This window comes from Habropoda laboriosa, unplaced genomic scaffold (genome assembly GCF_001263275.1).
Source record: "Habropoda laboriosa isolate 0110345459 unplaced genomic scaffold, ASM126327v1 scaffold128, whole genome shotgun sequence".
NCBI lineage: Eukaryota > Metazoa > Arthropoda > Insecta > Hymenoptera > Apidae > Habropoda > Habropoda laboriosa.
In genome coordinates, this window is record NW_017100281.1 from 1,478,321 (window position 1) to 1,500,642 (window position 22,322).

General features: G+C 35.5%; 1 protein-coding gene across 1 annotated transcript in view; it reads right to left on the reverse strand.

Annotated features, from left to right (window-relative positions):
- Positions 1-22,322, reverse strand: part of LOC108573621 (neurotrimin-like) — a 185,130-nt gene that overhangs the window by 79,048 nt on the left and 83,760 nt on the right. Inside the window, exon 3 of the mRNA XM_017936085.1 lies at positions 13,811-13,903. Coding sequence (XP_017791574.1) covers positions 13,811-13,903 — 93 coding nt within the window. The remainder of the gene's footprint in view (positions 1-13,810; positions 13,904-22,322) is intronic.

Genomic DNA, 22,322 nt, shown 5'->3' on the forward strand with positions numbered 1-22,322 from the left:
GCGACTATTGGCGGATAATTATGATCGTTCAGTCTAACTCAATTTCCTTCATCCGGCCGTGATTTGTAAGTGGAACAGTTATAGGGACCGGAATCCATCGGTAAGAATGAACAGGGCGATAATAGCGGCAGAAAGTGAAGCTTTAGAGCGAAGCTAAAGGAAACGAGAATGGCGTGTTCTTCACCGCAGGAGTAACAGGACTTGTCACTTTAGCCGGTGAGTAAATAAGTGCCATTTAAATGTGATATCCAGAGGAGATTGAGTGGCGGAGCTTGGAAACGTAGAATCCGATACATACGTACTCCGCGCGCCGATACACAGCTCTGTACTTAACGTTTACTAACTATTCAACATTCTCTACCAACTGCCATTCCCACGAATTCCCCTCTCGTTTAGCGCGTCCCTTTCAACGCCGCAGATTCTTCCCGGCTACAAAGAAATAATGCACGACAATTCACGACAAGAGCTCGAATTCCAAAAATAGTTCTGATGGTTCGTCCCTTTAAATATGTACCTCACGGATGGAATTTATTAGTTGCACAGAATGTAGGCCGGAAGTATTGCACGAGCGAGCAGCAGATGATTCCTCGTGCAGAAGTAAATAAAAAATGTGGAATAGAATTTTTTCTATCATTCGAGGATTGATTCACGTATGTATGCAACGTCTGTGCAACTTTTAGGAGTTACTAGGTCCAATCCTTTGGACTCCTATGCCGAGTGTGACTCGACGTCAGTTTTATTCACAGGTATGAATGAAGTAATTTTTAAATTGCCAGATTAAATATGCATTATATTTTGCAATATTTCTTTTACCTGGATGAGCAATAGGTATACATATACAGGATGTCTCAGCTGATTGTGACATCTTGATTTTCTCGCTATTGCTACTCATCGCGGAAAATGTTTCAGACAAAATTTAAACGGCGTCGAAAGGGGCATATTCTGGTGTTATTAATTCTTTCATGAGCTGAAAAGTTTCACTTTCATCTGGAACATTTTTCGCTATGTCTAATAATAGCGAGAAAATCAAGATGTCAAAATCAGCTGAGACACCCTGTGTATGACCCTTAATGATACTTTCAATATAATTAGTAAAAAAGATTGTTTAAATTGGTTCCTATCAAGCAAATGTCTTTTGGAGTGCATTTCAAATAAAATTCTTAAAATAACAGGGAGTTATTGATAAAAAAAATTTTTTTCAATTTGGAGTTCAAAGCGTTAAGAAAGCGCGAAGAGAAAATTTTATCGACAACATTGACAAGAACGAATTTTCAACCCCATTTCCTCCAAAACTAAGCCTCGGGTGAAAAAATGTTATTCCACATTTACTACTTATTCACCTCCAGCCCATTTGTAAAATATTTTCGGCTGTACCCTGTATATACTAAGCAGGGAAAAAGATTATTTGATTATACGAATGAAAGTAATTTACCTAATAGCAAGTTTAATATAGGTCTACGCCAGTGCTATCCAAGCTTGACTTGCGAGTAAAATAGGATTTCTCCACTCTGGTTTCATTAAGGGAAAATCCAAGATGTTAGCTGTGACCGTCTAGTGTGATTCTTTCTGAATTGTGGAGCTCATAGAAGAAGGAAACGTACGGTGTTAGAAATATCACCTACAGACAATATTAATCTATGATCTAATTACGTTTGAAGTATTTAATGAATGTAATATACCTTACTGATATAAGTAATCAAAAGTTACTTAACCCGGCTAACTTACATCAAACTCACGCAGATTACCAATCTTGTTCAGCTAGTCTATGTTATATTCCAAGTTAAATTCAATTTAGATTGACAAGAAAATTTTCGAGGTATCAGGTACTAATTTTGAGCAGTATCTGAAATCTGTGATCGTGTAACTTACAATGTAAATTTACGTGCAGTTATTTGTCTTATGTCTTATATCTGGTCTAGTAACTCGTCTAATGTAGCTAATACCAATTTAATGTTAAGTTTAGGTTGCAGCATTGCAAATATTCTACAAATAAGAATAATTTATAAATTAAAAATGTAATAGTAATAATTATAAAGCGTATTTGTCACACTGCATAAATTATTCAATAAAATGACAATATTGGTGATATGTAAATAATTTTAACTATCTGCTGATACAATATTTCTCTCCTTTTGCATATGTGTAAATCAATTTAACGTTTGACAAATTTAATCAACTGGTGGAATTAAAATTTGAACAACTAATCAGCCGATCGGTCTGAAATTTTAACGCGTTATTGTACGTACTATTGGCCCTCGCAGGCACAATATTTACATTTGTATGCTGAAAATTTCATATCTTTTATGTAGCAAGACTGAAAAAATGGAAAATTTCGATACGTGAGCTTTGAATGCGCGCCATTTTGTTAAATTTGAACTTACGTGGCTAATTCTGGTACCTGCAATAGCAGTACTCATGCTGATTAAAAATATTCTTGACTTTTTTTATACTGGATGAGTCTGACAATGAGTTGAAATTAATTTCGCTAGCGAGAAATTTCTTTTTAAAGAGGCTATCTTTATCTCCAGATATAGCATTAAAACAAACAATAAAAAAGCTATTAAAAAAATTATTTTGCATGTTTTATAAGAAGCTTAATAAGCTAAAAAAAGTTTAACATTGTTATTCATTGTACACACTGCAAAAAAATTCCTGAATGTTGCAGAATTTGTCCCTTTAAATTAAATCACAGTACCAACAGGTATTTTAATTATTATTCAGCAATTAAAGTACGACTTTTCGTTCTTCACTCAAGATACCGTGCACGAGATTTGCTCGGACCATGTGCCTCGCAGAGTTAACATGATTAGCGGACAAAACGGCATTTTATCGTGAAATTCATCTTCCCTTTTCGGTTTCCAAACTTTCTCTACCTTCGTTCCTTCGTTCCTCCCGAATCCCATGTGCTTTCGAGGTGGAAATTATTTTATTTCGCGATTCGGAATATTACCCCGAGGGCTCATTCATATTCATGCCGACGCCCAGCCACTTCGTCTCCAAAACGCGACTTACCGCGATCGCGTTGGTTACTTGAAGATTCAACCACGGTATCTTCCGGCACTCGGGCTAATTCTATCCCTTATATCTCCTTATCACGCGCTTTCTTCATGTTTGATTGCACACGGTAATGCGACCGTTACTCCGTATAATGGACACAATACGAAATCGTCCTCGTCATTTGTCGCGGGAGGCACGGAGAATTCTGAAACTGCGCGCGAATTTACACAGCTGACACGTCCATAAAGTATCAATCGTAGCTGAATCCCGATTTACCGTTCGTTGTTTACACTCCCCTTTTATTTATTTTGCCGGCCGGAAATACGTAAACCACTCCGAGTTGTGCACGAACACGCATTTCGTTCGACAGATATCAACGATCGTGACACGATCTTTCCGATGAAGTATTTTCGCGACAATTATCTCTTCAGCGAATAGAGAGATGTGAATATTAACCGAGGATGCTTAATCGAGCCACTCAGAAAACGAAACGATTAACTCCACTTTTTGACATTTTTCTTTCGAATTTTAGTATAGAAGCACCTGCTTGGTGCTTAATTCTTCACGAATGAAACAAATTTAACGAATTTTATCTCGTGGAGTTGGTCACTTGGACTCTGAGAGGTTCAGTTACAATTTTTTGTATGAAATCAGTGTTAATCGTTGTTTGTAATAAAATATTGTTTGTTTAGACCGTGATACGAAGTAAAAAGGTTGTCAAATATTAGAAGAAAAGAAATGATACTTTGAATAATCCACTTCACGCAATGTGAGGGAGCCAATAACAACAGAGAAGCTAGTTTTAGTAAGCCATTTAAAAAAGTAAATATGTTATCGAAGAAAAATACGTCTGTACATTATAATTGTATCATAGAGATGTATATTTACTTGTACAAGGTACATATGGTTAAACATTTGATGCTCAGAGCGCTGCTACAAGTGGCGTGAAAGTGCTTGAACCGCTTTTGTTGGAAGAAAAGCAGCCGCGTTTCGGGTATGCACAGTTCTGTCTACGCGATGTTTTCTAACGTCGTTAAAAATACATCAGCCTATGCGGATGTAGGAAAAAGATGCTCTTATTTAGGTTTTGTTAACGACATTAAACGTTCGTGATGATTAACGAATGTAGAATAAGTTTAAAATGATAAGCTTTACCGAAAGTTTCTGTAACTTTTAATAATTTGTTACTTGCTAAAGAAGGAATAAACATGCTTCAAGAATTAGACCTAACGTTAATAGGAGTAGATAAGTAATTTGGAAAGTAGTGTGTTTTTTTACAGAAATACTTATGTTAGAGAAAATCGTATTAGAAAAAATAGAATTTCTGTTTTGTCACAAAAATATGCGAAAGAAGATAAGAATGTTAAACTTTTGATATAAACTTCAAGAATGATATCTTGAAGTTGTAATGGGCAAAATTTTCAAAAAACCACCGTAGCGACACCTCCTACGTTTTGCCACCTAACCGCGAATTCTCGCTAGTCCTCATAATGATTTCCACTTCTAAAGACATAGGTCCCATAGAAAACCCTACTGACGAGTCCACTAGGAGGCCCAGGACGAAACGCCCACAACCTTTCCTTTTCCGCCTATCCTCTATCAGTTTCCTCAATCCCTTCACCACTGTTTAAGACAGAACCGCTCACAAGGTTTTTTTTTTAAATAGTCAAACAAACGGGTGTGGTGTTGGAGCAGCAGACTACGCCTACTTAGGCAACGATCCTGCAGTGAGGCACTATGCTTCGAAGGTTGGTACGTGTTGAAAAAAATGTAATTAATGGTACGAACACATGTCTATCTACAAATCTACACTCCCATCACTACGTCATTTGCTCCAACTACTGGCTCTCAGCTCTGCTCGCGGGCAACGGCGGGCGCTCTTGCCCTCAGAACTGCTCGCGGGCAACGGCGGGCGCTCTTGCCCTCAGAACTGCTCGCGGGCAACGGCGGGCGCTCTTGCCCTCAGAACTGCTGGCTGATCGACTCTGATCTAAGGCAGTGTTGTCCAGCGTATAGGCACCTCACGCGCCTGTTTCCCCTTCGAACCGTTCTTTCACGCAGCGTGCCATCACCGTCAAGGAAACCCATATACGTGAAACAGCAGACGATACCATTGTTTACGCGGGAGGCGACCATATTCGTTACAGTCTCAACTGCGTCCCTGTACCATGGTAACGGCGAACGATGGTGAAGACGACGTTTGTCTCCCGGGAGACAACTTTGGACAGCGCTGATCTAAGGCAACAACAACCCCTGTAACACTCTGCCTTCTCTATGTACGACACAATCTTATCTGCTAGGAAGACTCTTCCTTCCGCTTCTTCTCTTTCTCCCACTTTTGGGTCTTTCCCCCGAAAAACAGCGTTGGTGGGCCTCATACACTGTCAAGACCTCTCGCAAAAGGGTCTAATTCTTATTGCCTTTTTCCTACGCCCCTTAAAACTACGCACGCAGAGCTGAACATTTCACGATACTACATGCATGACCTGCAACACCTGCACAATCTAAATATCTTTTAACCTAAATTTTATTTCATCAAACTATACTTTCACGATGAAAGATATAAACATTAAAACAGTCGTATTTCTTCGGAACATCAAAGAGTTCTATTCTTAGTAATTACACGAATGAAATGATCTTTCAACTGAAATATAAGGTCTAACGATTAATTAACCTGCGCCATTCCCTTTCCTAAAGTAACAGTATTCCATATTATTTGAATCTGGAACTTCCATTAGGGATGTGACTGCAACAGGTGGTCTTGTCATGGTCAAAGAATAACTCATCAAATAATGTCAATTCTCAAGCTTATCTAAGCATGTAACATTGTCATATCGGTTGGAATATTCAGACGGCGGACAGATTAACACGCTAACAGGTCATAAGTATTGCATTATTCATACCTCTACAAGAATGGGAACTATTAATTAACAGCTACATGTATAATCAGTTCACGATGTTGACAGGGCTTAATTAGAATTTTTTTCAGAGTCACGTCGCCACGAGAACACACTTCTTCTTGTTGCCTCACAACTTGAACCCTTGTAACCGATCGATGCAAAGCCAAGAATAATTTCAAGAATTGTCTGCTCTCCTTTTAACTCCAATTATTACCATACGTGTCAATTAAATTCGTGTAACATAGTTCAAGTTCATACTAATTGCAAGAGTAACTTCCAAGACGGAAAATAATTTCAATTATTTTCATGCCTCTTTATCGAGAGGTAGCATGATTTCGATATAACTATCCCATAAAATTATCCTGTTAAATAATTACAAGAATCAGCTAAATTCACAGTAGTTATAATAATCTGTTGAAAAACGAAGATAATCTGCTTGATTAGAGTGGAAAAGAACAGTAGAAATTGTATTATTCAGTGCTCTTACGGTATTAATTAAAAGTCTTGCAAACGCACAATCGAGTTCCATCGTTGACGTGGATTAATTAAATTTTTTTCTTTTTTTTTTGTAAATTCAATCGTGAGAAAGTTCCTGCTTTCTCGTTGGGAATCTAGGTTACGCGTTCGATCAATACACCGCATAAAATATGCACCGCAATCGAACTTTCGATTTTGCAATTTAAGTAGACTTTTTACCCTTTGTTATCGACCGTTTAAACTACTCTTCAAGAGTAAATCATTTACTTGGAATGATAAATATTCTCTCACATCCTCTTGCACGATATGTACAGATACGATAAGATGTATCGATCGCAATGCTTCTTATTTCGAATAAATACCTTCACTTCTGCCGCAATTATGATTATTTCAATTCGGAATCCTACAGAATTTTACGAACAATAAACCTGGCACAAATTTCTCGCAAAAATCATGCAGCGCATTTCAATTAATTTACAGTGGATCACAGGAAAACCTTTTTCACGGCAGCAGATCGTAATAAAATTATTAAGCCACAGGGACCGGCAATCGTAAAAGGTTTGGAATCGCAACTAGCTGGCGGCATAATAACGGAATCAAGTCGGAGTCCATTATCAGAAGAGAGCGGGAGGGCAGAAAATGTGGGCTTAACGCGGAATATATAAGCCCCTCCACGCTTTCCCACGGCGAAATTGGTCATATCGTACGATTTCTCGTGGAGCAATGCCGTTGATTAGTGCGCAGTGGGGAAAATGTGGAAATGAAAAGAATGAAAGAAAGATGTGCCCTTTGCCTTCAACGGAGGAGATCTCTACGAGGAGAAACAGAGTGAAACTCAGGCTTCTCTGGGGGAAAAGAAGAAGGAATCGAAGTAAGATGAGTCCGCTGTGAGGTATGACTGACGGCGCTGTATATTTCAAACTGCAATTCTATCTTCAAACTTGTAACGATTACTGACGGTTTCGATATGTATGCACTTTGAAATCGAGTCGAATAATACTTGAGGGATGGCGATGTGTCGTAAGACGTGGAAAATACGAAAAATGCAATTATTTGTGGAAAAGAAAAAATTGTTGTTTGTATTTGTGCAATAATAAACCGAAGTGGAATTTATTATTAGTCGTAGTACACGTGTAAACGTGCGTTCAATATTCTTACGCTGCAACAATATACAGGGTGTTTACGTCATTACTAACCAGTGTTTTTCTCGTAAATGGTGAGTACATGGGAAAAATGAAAGAGGAGAAAATTTTGTTGTCTTTCATAGTCAAGGTACTAGCTTACGTACATTTTTATATATTTGCAATGTTTTTTAAAAAGAACTGTATATTTTTTGATATGATGCAAAAGCAACTGTGAACAATGTGTCACATAATAACCTGTAAAATCATACAGGGTCAGAAATGAAAGAAACAGTTTGAATGTTTATTTCGATGAGAAAGTTTAATAGATTGAAAAAGAGAAAAGAATTAAAATTTGTTCGTAAAATTGCAGTACTTATGATCTACAATCCGACTGCTTGTTACATAAAGTAGACTAAAATAATCTGCCATTACGTACTTAAATGATAATCCAATTTTCGAGCTGAATTTTCCAAAAGCAATTCTTCACTATATACTTGCAATAAGAAAACAAATATGAAACATGGATAAATCGAATGAAAGAAATTTTCTACTTCATGTTTAATATGTCCTTTTAAATTAAGAAGAATACACTCCTAAAGTTTAATTACATTTCACTTAAACACTGTTTGTACGCTAAAAACGAATCAAGTGAGATGAACAAGAATGACACTGTCAATTTTTTAAATGGACAAATGAATAATTGTAGGCAATTTTTCAAAGTTTCAGGCAAAGTTTCATCAAACTTAATTGCATAGTATATTAAATAATTAATATTTTCACTTGGGGATGTTCCCTTGTTAGTCTAGACACAACCCTAACATCACAGGACCAAATAAAAAGGACCCTAAATTATTTAAAAGACATAACATACACTCCTAAAAAAATTTATTCAAATTCGACGCTAATAACTTAACAGTAGATGCGACGTAAAACATATAACTAAAAAAAAGTATACTTTTTGTTTAACATGAAGGACAGTTGTCTCGATTGTGGTTCCACTACATTCGGTTTGATTTTTCTGAGATTATCGGACGACGATTGCCACAAAAATGTTTGCGACAGGATATTGAAATGAACGTTACCTTTCATACTTTATCGGATACATCGTGATGTGCTCGGAATTTTGATACGACCGTCCACTCGGTGATTCGATAACAGCGAACCACGAAAAAGTGTATAACGGATGCTTTAAATAAATCCACAGAGCGATTGAAAAAGTTGAATCGCAGAGGAATAGATGTTTCTAAATTCGGTTATCTAAAGCTAGTTGACCTGTTTTTCTGTTAATCAAAATACGATTCTGTTTCTTCAAAATCATTTGGAAAATTCAGAACTGAAGCGTTTGTTATTTTGGTTCTTATAATTTAAAGGTCTTCTCCGAAGAAATATGCAGAATGTTTCCGGTACAGATGAGTCTATTTTACCTACGTGGTGGAAAATATCATCTAAATATAATTTACTCTACAAATTTCGTACATATGTAACTTTCTTGAATAAGTGAATGTAAAGTAAAAATTAATTATGACATAATTAGACAATATTTTTATTAGGACATCCATTATATTCGTATACAATATCCTTGGTTTGCTAGAAGAGTGACAACTAACAAAAGTAAATTTCGCAGGAAATCGGTTTAAAATTTTCTGTGGTAAAAAATTATTAATTACTCGACCATTCAGCAATGAAAATATTTCATTCTTTCAACAATTTAGTTAACAGTCTCTGGGTTTTTAAGGTTTCTAATAAAATATTGTTTACGTGTATTAACTGTTTACTATTAACCTTAACGCGATCTTCCGTTCGACTATACACTTACCCCTTGGAACTCGAAATTTTATTTAAAATTTTCTTTTCAATATCTCCCTATTATTTTAAGAATTTTATTTGAAATACACTTCAAAAGACACTTGCTTCATAGGAACCAATTTAAACAACTTTTTTTACTGATTATATTGAAAATAGCATTAAGGGTCATATACATATGTATGTGTGTACTTATTGGTAAATGAAATATTGCAAAATATAATATATATTTAAACTGGCAATTTAAAAATTACTTCATTCATACCTGTGAATAAAACTGATGTCGAGTCACACCCGACAAAGGAGTCCAAAGGGATAATTGGGTCTGTTTTGACCCAAAAACCGCATACGTAACAATTATTGCTATCAGCACGCCATATGAACCTAGACGATAAACTCTCAATACAACGTTAAGGGAAAATAAACTTGATAACAGCAAATGTTGTTAAAAAAATAAAAATGCGATGGGTCGAGAAAGACCCGAAGACCGTACTAAGATTGAAGAAAGGGTTAAAACAGCCCTATATTTGAATTGTGACATTGTTCTTGCTAAATAGTATCTGTAATTTTAATTTCAATTTTAGTGGCGTACTTTCGCATAAAAATAACTCACTTTTACAGTTACTTTTTCCAAATATCTCAAAATGAATGATTTCTCATATATATCTCTCTTCTAGCAAACCGATGACATATGTACCTACTTATATTTTTCACAGAGAACATAAACAGCGAATGATCGTTCAGCACTGATCATAATCCAGCTTGAAATCAGCTGTGAGAGCGGTGAAATCTCGAAGGATTAGCGTAGCAGAGATCACGTTCTCTCTGTCCGTTTCTCTCCCTCTTCCGCCCTTTCCATACGTTGAAAATCAGATAGTGGCGAAGCAGTGAATGTCCGTGAGAACGGGTAACATTATTATTGTTACCGTTGTTGTTCTCGTTAAAAGCCGAAATAAAGTAGGGAACGACCGTGTTTTCACATTGCGTTAACAAGTGCTCTGTTACAGCTAACTCGGTGAAGCGGACCGTTTCACGCGATATCCTCTACACACCGGGGCTCGACTGTAAAATAACTTACTTTGCGGTGGTTCTTTCGCACCGCGACTTTATCTTTCTTCGATTTCGAATTATCACTGGAAACTTTTCGTTTCCACGTTTCGCAATGGTTGTTTCTAATTGCTAGGCGAAGGATAATAGCGGCGAAAATAACATTCGTTCTCAAAGTGAAAGATTTTAATTAAAAGAATTATTGATTGTGCGACTATACGTGCCTAGGCTAAAATAACCATGGAAATAATTTCGAGTAATTTCAAGTGCTGAGTTCGCAGATTTTTAGAAACTTCAGCTGAGGCGTCGTTAAAGGAGGATGTTTAAAAAAGGCTAATTTTGGCATACTTTTGGCATAATTTTTACAGCATGATTCTACACATTCTAAGGAACGAAAAATGTAACTGTCATTTTTCCCGGAAATGATAGGAGAGATATGAGAAATGCGGTTCAAGATAAGAGTATGACCATACTTATAACTTATATTCCGTCTCCTTTTCTTCGGACGATGTTCGTAAATTAACCACTTAGAAACTCATATTGTGTATTATTTACAAAGATTGTTGTACATTAGTGTTTAATAAAAACCAAAAATAATTAATGACAAATTAATCGAAACAAGGAATTCTTTGATGACACAATGAAACTGTAGCTGTGTAGCTCGCAGAGACACGCTTCTCGCTTGATTTTTCTTCCAAGCTGAGCTGTTCGTTGTGTACTTGAATTCGGTGCACTAGCTACTTGTATGCAGCGGCACTTAATTCACACGAACGAATATGCTAAGTACGTAAATTGATTGGAAATCCGCGTATAATCGAAAACGCCTTGTTCGAGCGAGCACTGTATTCCCTACAAGACTAAACTCGCACAGTATAAGCGACGTTCACCGAGGCACTCGTTCGGCAGCCTCGTAAACACCGACTGAGGACGAGTCGTCCTGCCCGATTTCTGCTCGCTATACGCTCGCAACTGTTCTGGGGAAAATTCTAGGCCTTAACGTCTTAGAACTCGTGATATTTCTTGCGTGCCAAACATAAGAAACGCGAGCCTAGGTCGCTGTACGTACATCGAGCCAAACATAAAGCTAGCTGTCCTTTTCAGAGTAAAACTATCGCAAGTTATAAACAGTTGAGAATAAACAGTTGCTTTGCAAACACTAAGCATTTTCATATCCTTGACAGAACTCTTGTGCGAGTAAAAAAGTCAGGAACAAAATTTAGTGGAGAAATGAAATCACCGGATACACAGTTAAGAAATGCAAATTCTGTTGGAGTCTTACTTTTTTATTGTATCCCTATCATGACGATTATTTTATTATATTTACTATTATAACTTTTATCACTTCTACAATAAATAATTATTGGTTTCTGATTGCTTCGAATATAAGCATCGTGTCATCAAAGAATTTCTTGTTTCGATTAATTTGTCATTAATTATTTTAGGTTTTTATTAAACACTAATGTACAACAATCTTTGTAAATAATACTCAATATGAGTTTGTAAGTGGTTAATTTACGAACAGACCATCGTCCGAAGAAAAGGAGACGGAATATAAGTTATAAGTATGGTCATACTCTTACCTTGAACCGCATTTCTCATAACTTTCCCATCATTTCCGGGAAGAATGACAATTACATTTTTTGTTCCTAAGGATGCGTAGAATTATGCTGTAAAAAATTTTTTCGTTCCGGGCGTGTGCCAAAATTGGCCTTTCTTTAACATCCTCCTTTGCAGTATATATTTTTTTTATTACTGTGTAAATTATTCTGCAAAATGAAACTTAAGAAACGAGACAGGAATGTGGATAATGAATTGCTTCGAAAATTCCCCTTTCCTAATTTAAAATAACGAAGTTGAGTCGTAACTTCCATTAATTTTTCTCACGTTTACTATTGCCTAACGTAATCTTAAAATTCACCTTCGTTTGCTACCTTTCTCCAATTTTCACTTTTTAAAAATTGGAGAAGGAAGCTGAAAGATGCACTTATAGTCCTTGAAAAAATTGAAGCTTTTCATTTAATAGTTACCTATGAAAAAAATTCCCAAAGTTTACCTATTTCCAGACGCCTCAGTGTGATGTATCCCCTTAACCCCTTAACCCTCACATTTTGCTCTATTTGATGTGCCAAAAATGATCAATTTTATTCTTTTCTAATTATTCCCTGGGCATATAGAAATAAGTTTCCCATTTATTTATAATGTTGTCACTCACATTTTTGCAATAGAATAAAAAGGACAACGCAATATGAGAAGTGAAGGAAAATAATTAAACAAAATTTAGAGCAAGACACGGGCATGAGCCCGTTAAAGGGTTAAAAGCATAAATAACATCTTGAATCACGTTCAGAAATTAGCATCAACGAGTGTTAGAATATAGCAATATTGTTGGACGACTTGGTTAATTGCACCAGACACTTTATCCCCTGTACTCTCATTGACTGTTTAAAACTTTCCCTTGTGCAATAAAACAAATTGCCTTGCACGTGTTGCCAATGGGAAGCGAGGTTAAGCTACGTAGTCTTCATATCCTAGACGTCATAAAACGCCCTAGCTTCACCCTAGTCCTGACCACTTCCTTACGACTCTATACCACCACCTAGAATTTCCATTAATCAACGGGTAAAGTCTTGCTTTGCCTCGAAATCAAAAATTTCAAACAATGACATATTCGTTTCAACGAAGAATTATCACACTTAGAGCTCCCTTTCTTTTTAGTTGTATCACTAAACTTAGATTTGTGCGCCAAAAGTGTGTTATTTAGCTCTCTAACGAAATTCAGCGATATTTACCAACAATCATTACACAGATGATAAAAGAGTTATACACACAACATTGAAAAGACACAAATTTTGTGCTAAATGTCTGTATTTGTTATTAAGTTGTTACTAAGGCAATTAAGATTGCAGAGAACTTATGTTACGATACAGTTACTCCATTATATTTATAATTAGTACATATATTGTAAATAGATATCCTAATAGTCAGAAAATTAACAAAAGCCTCTAGTATACTGCTTTTTCATTTAATTATATTTCTACATGCAACAGTAGTGACATTTCTTTCTTGTTACTGATTTGAAATTGCAAGTGCTTTAACAATCTTATTAAGCTGTTTCATGTAATCAATCAAAAAATCTCTAATACACCACAAGCAATTAGTAGTGAAGCTAATTCTTACAGTGGTTTGATTTTTAAATAAAAATATTTTGGAAGCAATACTTTAGGCGCGAAATACTCTGAAAGGAATATTTTTGAATATTTCAGAAAATTCTGGAATTATAATAATATTAGACTAACCTTATTGGTTATAAATGAAACAACGTATATAAATGTTGAACGTGAAGAACGCCTAATCAATAAGGGTTGTTTAACGTTATTATATACCAAATATCGTTTCCAAAATATTTCAGTATTTTACTATATGTAAAAAGCATGTCTCTATGTACATCAAGCGACAACTCACTGTTTTTGTAATTTTCCGACGTTGATGCATATTGCGTACCATGATGGTGACCCGATAACGGCCCCGATATTTTCAGATTCCTCGATTGCCGTCCTGAAAAAGACACAATGGAACAGGAACATTAAAGACTGGGTCACGATTAATCATAACGGTCAATTAGGTGCTCGCGAGAATAAAGAGACGTTTCCGATGGCTCTACGTTTTTTTGTCGTTTTTCTTATCTGAATCGAAGCTTTCCAACTGAAATTCCACAGACGATTTAAATGAACCCTTATCTGGATAAGGGGTCCCTAATGAAGCAGACCGATATTTCTGATGAAAGCTAGGAACCTCCGAGTACTTTTTCATAAATATCTCGATTTGTTACCTTTTCAGGCCACTGTAGAGGCGAACGATGCTAATCAATTGATCTTGATGATTAAAATGTACATACATCGTCGAACGTAATCCTGATAATTAACTGCGGAAACGTCAGTTGCTACGTGATTACATTTCAATGAAATTTTAAAGAGGGTTCTTTAAAAATAGTGAATGCTTTGTGAATCATTAGTCTTTGAATGATGCTGTTACAGTGACTTCATTTCGGAATAATTTATTTGTTAAAAAAATTCTTCAGATGATTGAAGAAATGGTAGTCTGTTGGGGAAAGGTTTGGTGAATAGGGAATAGTGAATTTACCGTGAATTGTTTTCAATGTTATCATCGACAGCCTTATCCAGCCTTTCTCTTGGCTTATTTTTCTTGGCTTTATATTGCATTTTTAGCAGTTTTTATCACAAATTTTTCAAAGTTAAACTTATATAAAAAAAATCACGCGCATATCCCGATTATTCATTATGTCAGATAACAATATCGGAACAATTGTGTTATGAATTTTTTTACTATTCAATACACGTGTACTACAGCAAATTACATATAAAAATTTGTGATCAATCTCAGCTATTGAAAAAACGACATTTCTAAGTTTACTACCCTCGACTTTGAAGGCGACTTTCATCCCTTCAACGTGGAGGATTATTAACAAAAACAAACGCGTCGAATATATTTCTGAGTTTCTACCACGTACCAAAATTTTATCGAGGAAATTGTTTCGTAAAAAGAATCAGATTTGTAAGGAAAATTCAACGAAAATTAAAACTTACGATCTATTTCTCAGGTAAAGATAAACACTCAATGGTGTTAATAATTAAGGAACTAACGTGTGATCAAATTAACCATTCCATTTCACGAAGAACATTATACAAAATGCGCAATTATTGAGAACAACCAGACGCTTTCTTCCTACGCGGCTTCTCGTCGGATATTCGAAGTGTGGAAATGATAATTTAAAGTTGGAAATCATGACAACCTATGGTAGAAACTTTAACGATATTCCGCGAGGACAACTGCGCACAGCAATGCTTATAACTTGAATGGACTATAACACCTTTTCCTGGGAAAGTAGGAAAAACTGGTGAATAAAAGTATCGCGTGGCTCAGTAACGATTTATTACTTGCTCCTCTAATTTTTCTTTTCTGCGAATGCAGTGGTATCGTAATAACGTTAAACAAACCTTGTTGTTTATAAGTTAATAATTTTACGTTCTACACGAAGGGTCAATATTATTAACGAACCTTATTATTTATAGGTTAATACAATAATGTCATAAAAGTGTTAATGCCAAATCGCATTTTTCCACGTTTCTAAAACGTTTTTTATTTGTTTTTGTTTCTTGTCGGAGACAATTTTCATGTCCGACATGGAAAATAACTAATTGATAAAATTTCTTTGATGTTAAAATGCAAAATACAGTTCAACTGTATTTGATATTCTTTTAATTTCACTACAATTATACTAAATACGAAAAAGTTATTTTAATTCATTTTTATCATTTCTTTTGTCGCTAAATACATGAGTTCTTTTAATTCGAGTATTACTATTCTAGATACGAAAATGTTATTTCGATCAATTTTTATAATCTTTTGTGTCTCTAAATGCACATGTTCCGAAAAACTAAATTTCATAATAAGATTAAGCTAGTAAATGATCCCACTAATGATAATTTACAGAGCCATCAAATTTGTCAAAGTAATGGGTGTCCAGCATTCTTTCTCGTTATCTCTAGAATTATCTATCGACGAGACAGAGACAAATGGCAACGTAGAACGGTAAAGTTTGCTAATTGTCAACACCTGAACGTAAGTGATTATGGAGAAAGTTTTGCCATTGGGGATTTACAATCTTGTCCTTATTGATTTAAATACAGCTTCGTAAGATAGGAATTACTTGTTAAAGCCTGACTTTTCCCAGCAATATGAACTTTATCTTTTCAAATTTCGAGTGAAGGAAACTTCACTACTTCAAAGTTTATATTACGCTCGCTCATATTCTTTGTTACCCTGGCTTCCATTTTTAGTTACCTGCAGTTCGTGCTGCTGTTAAAATTATTAACGTTTCGTGATTGCAGATCAGACGTTTATAATTTCCTTATATTACCCTATCTGCTATTTAAACCAATTACACACTATTTGGATCCAGAAAACAATAATTTCTCTGAACGAGTGCAATCGTCACGTAATAATCTAACACCTATGTTCGATACTGATAAGAATTATCGTTTGCAACTTTTCGACTTTGTTTTCTGCACGTATGCTTCCATTTGCATCGGTATGAACCTAATTTTTCAATTACGTTTCACTTACATAAAAATTCACCTTCTGAAAAGTCCCCAATTGGTCATTTTCACCAGGCAGGTAGTTCTAGTCTTAAACCCATCGCTACTTGCTCACACTCTTCCCTCCGCAAGATCCAATACCTTCCTCAATTGCTATCCGGTAGCCTCCTCGACTGATAACGCGACGCGATACCTTTTGTCTCATATTAAACGAATCCGACGTAACAAATTCCTTCTTGCACACCTGGAACCCGATACAACGAATTCCTTTTTGCACAAGGTGCAAACCTCTGCACCCAGCACATTCAAACAATCGCGGAGCGGAGTCGATCCCTGACTCGCCGTCAACAATCTCAGATATTCCGTTCGCTTCTGTCAGATAAGAAATCCCCTTGTGACCTCTGGAACGCTATCACGGACCACTGGCAAAAATAAACCATCTTGAAGAACACTTTCGAGTTTCTCCTCATCTTACCTAACGTTGTGACGTAACAGTACTACGCAATTCCAGAACGAATCATTTTTTAACGGATTCTTAACCTGTCAACCGAGTTCACTTCTCAAACTGAAATTGAATCTCTCTCGTTTACAAATAAAAATGAATACAAATTGTAACTGATTATTTCATTTTTCTTCTTGCAAATGCGAATATGATGTATTTTATATATAATGCAGGCAAAATTATGCAATTAAAAATAAACAATCCTTCAATAGCCAGACTAATTTCTGTTACCTGAAACACTAGTAAAACTGCAAAATGGCCGATGCATAGTGTAGTAGGTTAAGGGGTTAATTTTAGGGGTTAGATCGTCCTGGAGGCCAGAAAATGAGATACCTCACTTTGGCGCTGTGTTTTCAAGAAAATAATCGACTCAATCGGTAACTTCTTATGAAAGTTGCATAGTCAGAAAAGAAATCATAGGTTAAGGGGTTAAGCATTTTGTAACGACTGTTTAAGTTCGCTTCACATTGAACATGTGTCCTAATACTTTTGTATCAGACTGTACATCAAGCCACTCTCAAGGCGTTACTTACGGCGTATCAGAAATATCGAATCGCGGAATTCAATTTGCGGACTTCTGCTACACAGTTGCCTAAAGTTTTCGACACACTCCTCTCACTCTCTCTCTCTTTCTCTCTCTTCCTCCCTTCCACATCTCTCGTAAATAATCAACAAGGACGGTGCCGATGATAAGGTAACGAACTAGAGCGGTGTTCTCTCGGGCTGTTGAATTCCGCAAGAGGCGAAAAGTGAGCAGGCAGGCCGCTCGTCAAAGATTCCAGTGAAATTCGAGAAATTCAAGAAACGGCACGCGAAGAACGGGGAACGAAACAATGACGTTCGCGTTCACCGCGGTGTAAGCACGCTGGTGGCCGTATTTTTGAAGATGCCTTTGTGCTCTCGGCTTTCAAATTTCGCAGCTACGCCCGAACTTGAGTAACTGAATTCTATTGGTCGCTGCGAGCCGTGCTTGCATTCACTCCGCGCCATACTCTTAAGAAAGCTTTCATTGTTAGAATTCGAGTACGAACTCTATTCCTTCTTTCTTTCTTCTTCTTCTTCTTCTCCTTCCTTCTCTCTCTCTCTCTCTCTCTCTCTCTCTCTCTCTCTCTCTCTTCCCAGTATCAAGCCTGCTTTTGCGATATCCAAGTGCGCGGGCAAGCTTTTTCCTGCGTAACAGCCGAGCAGTTTCAATGTAACGGCGTTTATTTAGGGCGTGGTCTCATCATGAAACGATAATACCACGCTCCGCTGGCCAACGATTAATGGAGCAATCTCGGCTGTGACTAATGTTATACGCAATCGGGGAGCAGCTTCTAGCTTTTCACCGGCTTCGAATATGTACATCGTATGCAGGATTGGCTGGCTTACGCAGCACCGTCCAATCTATTCGCCACCGTGAAATTTACTTTACGGCTTATTGCCCGGTGTTTAGAGTAAAATGTAACCACAGCCCGGCATGTCAACCGGGGCCATTCTAATTCGTCCACGACTCTCCTAGCACTTCATTTCGCAGCTGATGCAAAGAAAACGACACACACGGTAGATGTGATATTTTGACTAACGAAACACGGACAGACTCCTTTGCGTGTAAAGGTTCGCCGCAATGCCGGGGTTAAGAGGTGTTATTTTTGAGAATTAGGGATATTTTTATTCCGTTGATTCCCTGCTTGATTATTCTCTATTTGTAAACGTTGGGTGCTTATTGTAAGGTAGATATACATTGAAATGATGGTTCAAACTTCGTTAATATTTTTCTTAATATTTTCGTTGAAGTTCTGTGAATAATTACAAATGGATACTAAACTGTTCACCGGAATAACGTATATTTGAATATTTAACACTTAAACTTGATTTTTACATTGTAGACAATTCTTGGTAAAATATGGGTATCAACGTGAATGCTTTCCAGAAGAAAATGGACGATTTACATTTGGGCACGCTTTTTCGTTCGAAAAACTCGGGAAATCAATAAGTTAGGAGCCTGACTAATTTTTTCCCCATTTCTTTTAAAGATGTATTATAATACGAAATTAGATTAGCGAAAAGTGGATATAGCATCACTTTACACTTTTGATTAGCATTGAGTGTTAGTTAAAATTCTTAGGGTTAGGTTAGCCAGAGTTGAATTAGGTTAGGGTTGAAATTTCCCACCCTTTTCTCGGTGTTTAGGAATAATTTCTCTGTAGTAATTCGTAGTTTTATAACTTTTATCACTAATTGACTAATTCACGACTAATCTTGCTCAAATTTGCGTATAACATTCTACAGATATCTGAAGGAAACGATAAAATTCACTCGTGACTGTATTCTGTACTTATGCATGACTTTATGAAATTAATAAAACTAAATAAGACATCACTTGTCAGATATGATATTCCTTAAGGAATAAGCAGTTTACAAAAATCATGACGATGTATGAAAATGTGTACCATTTTTTTTTTAAATGGACTTCCCAAATTCTTTTCAAAGAAATAAATGTTTTGTATAAATAATAAATGAGATTTCGTAAACTGGAATTATAATTACTTTTCTAAATAAACGAAACTATCTAAACTGAAGCAAAAATCTAGGAAACCGTGTTCAAGAAATAGTTACAACGTCCTCATATTGCCACGTACCTCTAACAATAATGCAAAAAGAAAACTTGACACTTGGAAAGGAAGCATTTTCTCGAATACACGAACTTTGAATTCCGTGACTCTGGAACTCAACAAGGTTGACATACTTTCGCAGAATTTTAAGTATTCGTAATCCCGCCCTTAAACCTGTTGCGACTTTAAAAACAAAACAATGTTAGCGACATTTGGTAAACATGGACAGAATAAAAAATGCGTTACAGTTTAAAATTTTACTTCCACTTTTTAGTACTGTTGTACATAAATCGAAGCAAAGAAAAATAGAATTAATGCATTTCTGTATGGTGTACTGCATTTGTTTGAAATCGTAAAATTTCATTTCATGGGAATATATTACTTCAGTATTTATGAAAGGTCCTTTAAAAGAATAAATATGATTATTATTTCAGAAGCTTGTTAATTATTGATAATCGAAAAAAGCGAAAATTTATAAAATTTGTTAATTATTTCTTAATTACTTTTACGAGAAATATCTTTGAGATTAAATTACATTTTGTAACAGCTTTTGCTATCTCCTTATTAAATGAACCTCGTATAATGCAAATACACATGCGTATATATTTTATATCATTTTATGAATTTAATCCTGTCTAAGTATATAAACGCTATATCGATACTCTACAAAAGGGTTACGTGACCCCGAACGTTTTGCTAATTATGTACTACATTCAGAGTTGTTTACTACATACTACTTCAAAGAAAGCTGTTAATAGAGACTTAAGGTACATAAAGGTACAAAGTAGTTTTAATTATAAATTCTTCGAGGTATTGTGCTATTTTAATATCTAAAAGATGTACCTCTTTCGATTAACGTGATTCGTATTGAAATAACAAATATATAACAAATTCCATAAATTTTCCTTCTTTCGACGATCAATCGCTTCTTAATGAAATCTATATCGAAACTATTTTCTGTACTTACATGCGCTAATTGTCAGTCAAAAAATTCTTGGTACACCTTATTGTATTTTTACTTTACTTTGTGTAATTTCAACAGACAAAGTAGAAAATTTTATTTAGAAACATAACATTTACTATTAGTCTAAAGAAAAATAATTTACATTAATTTTTATTTTCCATATTTTCCATTATTGGACAAATATTTTGAGTGACGTCTTATCTACTTGCTTGTAAACAAGACGCTAACTTGTGTTTGCCTTTACAGCCTTGTTCGTGGACATTTTACTGAATTCTTAGATACTGTACAGAAATTTCCTTAGATTAATTAAAACGAATCTAAATCACATTTTTTGTACTAATGGTACAAGCTACGTTTCTATGTAAAAAAAACGTAAATATTATTTATTTATTAATTTCTCTGTTGAAATTATACAATGCTAAATAAATTATAACGAGGTGTACGGAAACTTCGTTCCATGTAAGCGTTCACATGTCAGATTGTTAAATTTATAATTTTCTGGCGTTCTGAGTATTATTTTGAGCCGCCTACAGAATTATGCGTTTGCAACAAAGCAATATTTTTACGTGAAATAAAATTAATTGTTACCTATGATATAAATTTAAAATATTAATTTATAACAGCACACTTTCATATTTTTACATTTCTTCTGGAATCATCCTAGAAGTACAAATTCGAGGAGATTCAAATTTACCTTGTGCTATTAATTTTTAAGTTTCAAATTGATACTGAAATTTTGGAAATATAATTATAACTGAAATAGAAATTTAACGATATAACGCAAAAATTCAGAGAAATTAAACAAACATTGGGGGACATTTTGTCACGTTGATATACTGTAGAAAATTTCTAAAACCTTTTCCATTGTCGATAATTTCGCCTCGTGGTGCTTCTTTTCCCTAAATATATATTTTCCCTGTAACAGCCTAAAGACAGCTGTCGGCGGCCATCGTGGCGTATATTTATTGTAAAGCCATGAGTCGGACGGGACCAATTCGATTTGTCTTTATTCACGAACTCGTATCCAGAGGTGAATCTAGCTGGATCTATTTATCAAAGCCACAGAACGATGAAAATGGGCATTCTAAAAAAAAAAGAAGAAAAAACTAGGGCTACGCATGGAAGAGAAACGACAAGGCTAAATAATTGGTTTACCACGTTAAGTAGTTATTAGTAAATTATATTCTTTCATGTGTAGAAACAGAAAAATAAATTTTGAAAAAGTTCAAATCACGTCGGAAATAATTGAAAGAGCATTAGATGGCCGTCATTTTGAGTATTTATGACATAAACAGTAAGTTCACGTACAATTCTAACACTATTTCGGAATTTGATCACCTTTCTGGTATTCAGTGTCACTTCGAGATCATATCTCGTACATGCTCCAATATATTTCAACACCTGCTAGGAAATGCGATAAAAAAACTTATTCTCTGGAAAAACAAACCGGTGATCTTGAAAAAATGGGAGAAATGTGCACGATGAGAGATGTTCGGTTTATAGTTGGACGCCCTGTGTAAGAAGTAGGTAAGAAGGACTTTAAAAAGTATAAATCATTTAAAAATCGATATTAGTCGAGGATAGAGGCGATTCAACTTTGCGAACTTTTGCTCTATTATTTTTATCGTTGGCAGTAGATAGTATTGAAGTACATAAATGCTATGGAATGTTTTTGGAAGAATATACAATGTAACCTAATTTGCTATTTTGAGAAACTGGTGTCCTGGCTCTATATTCTTCAAAATCCAGGAAAATTCTTTGTTAAAAAGAACTGAAGCTATTACAGAATTAGATGGAA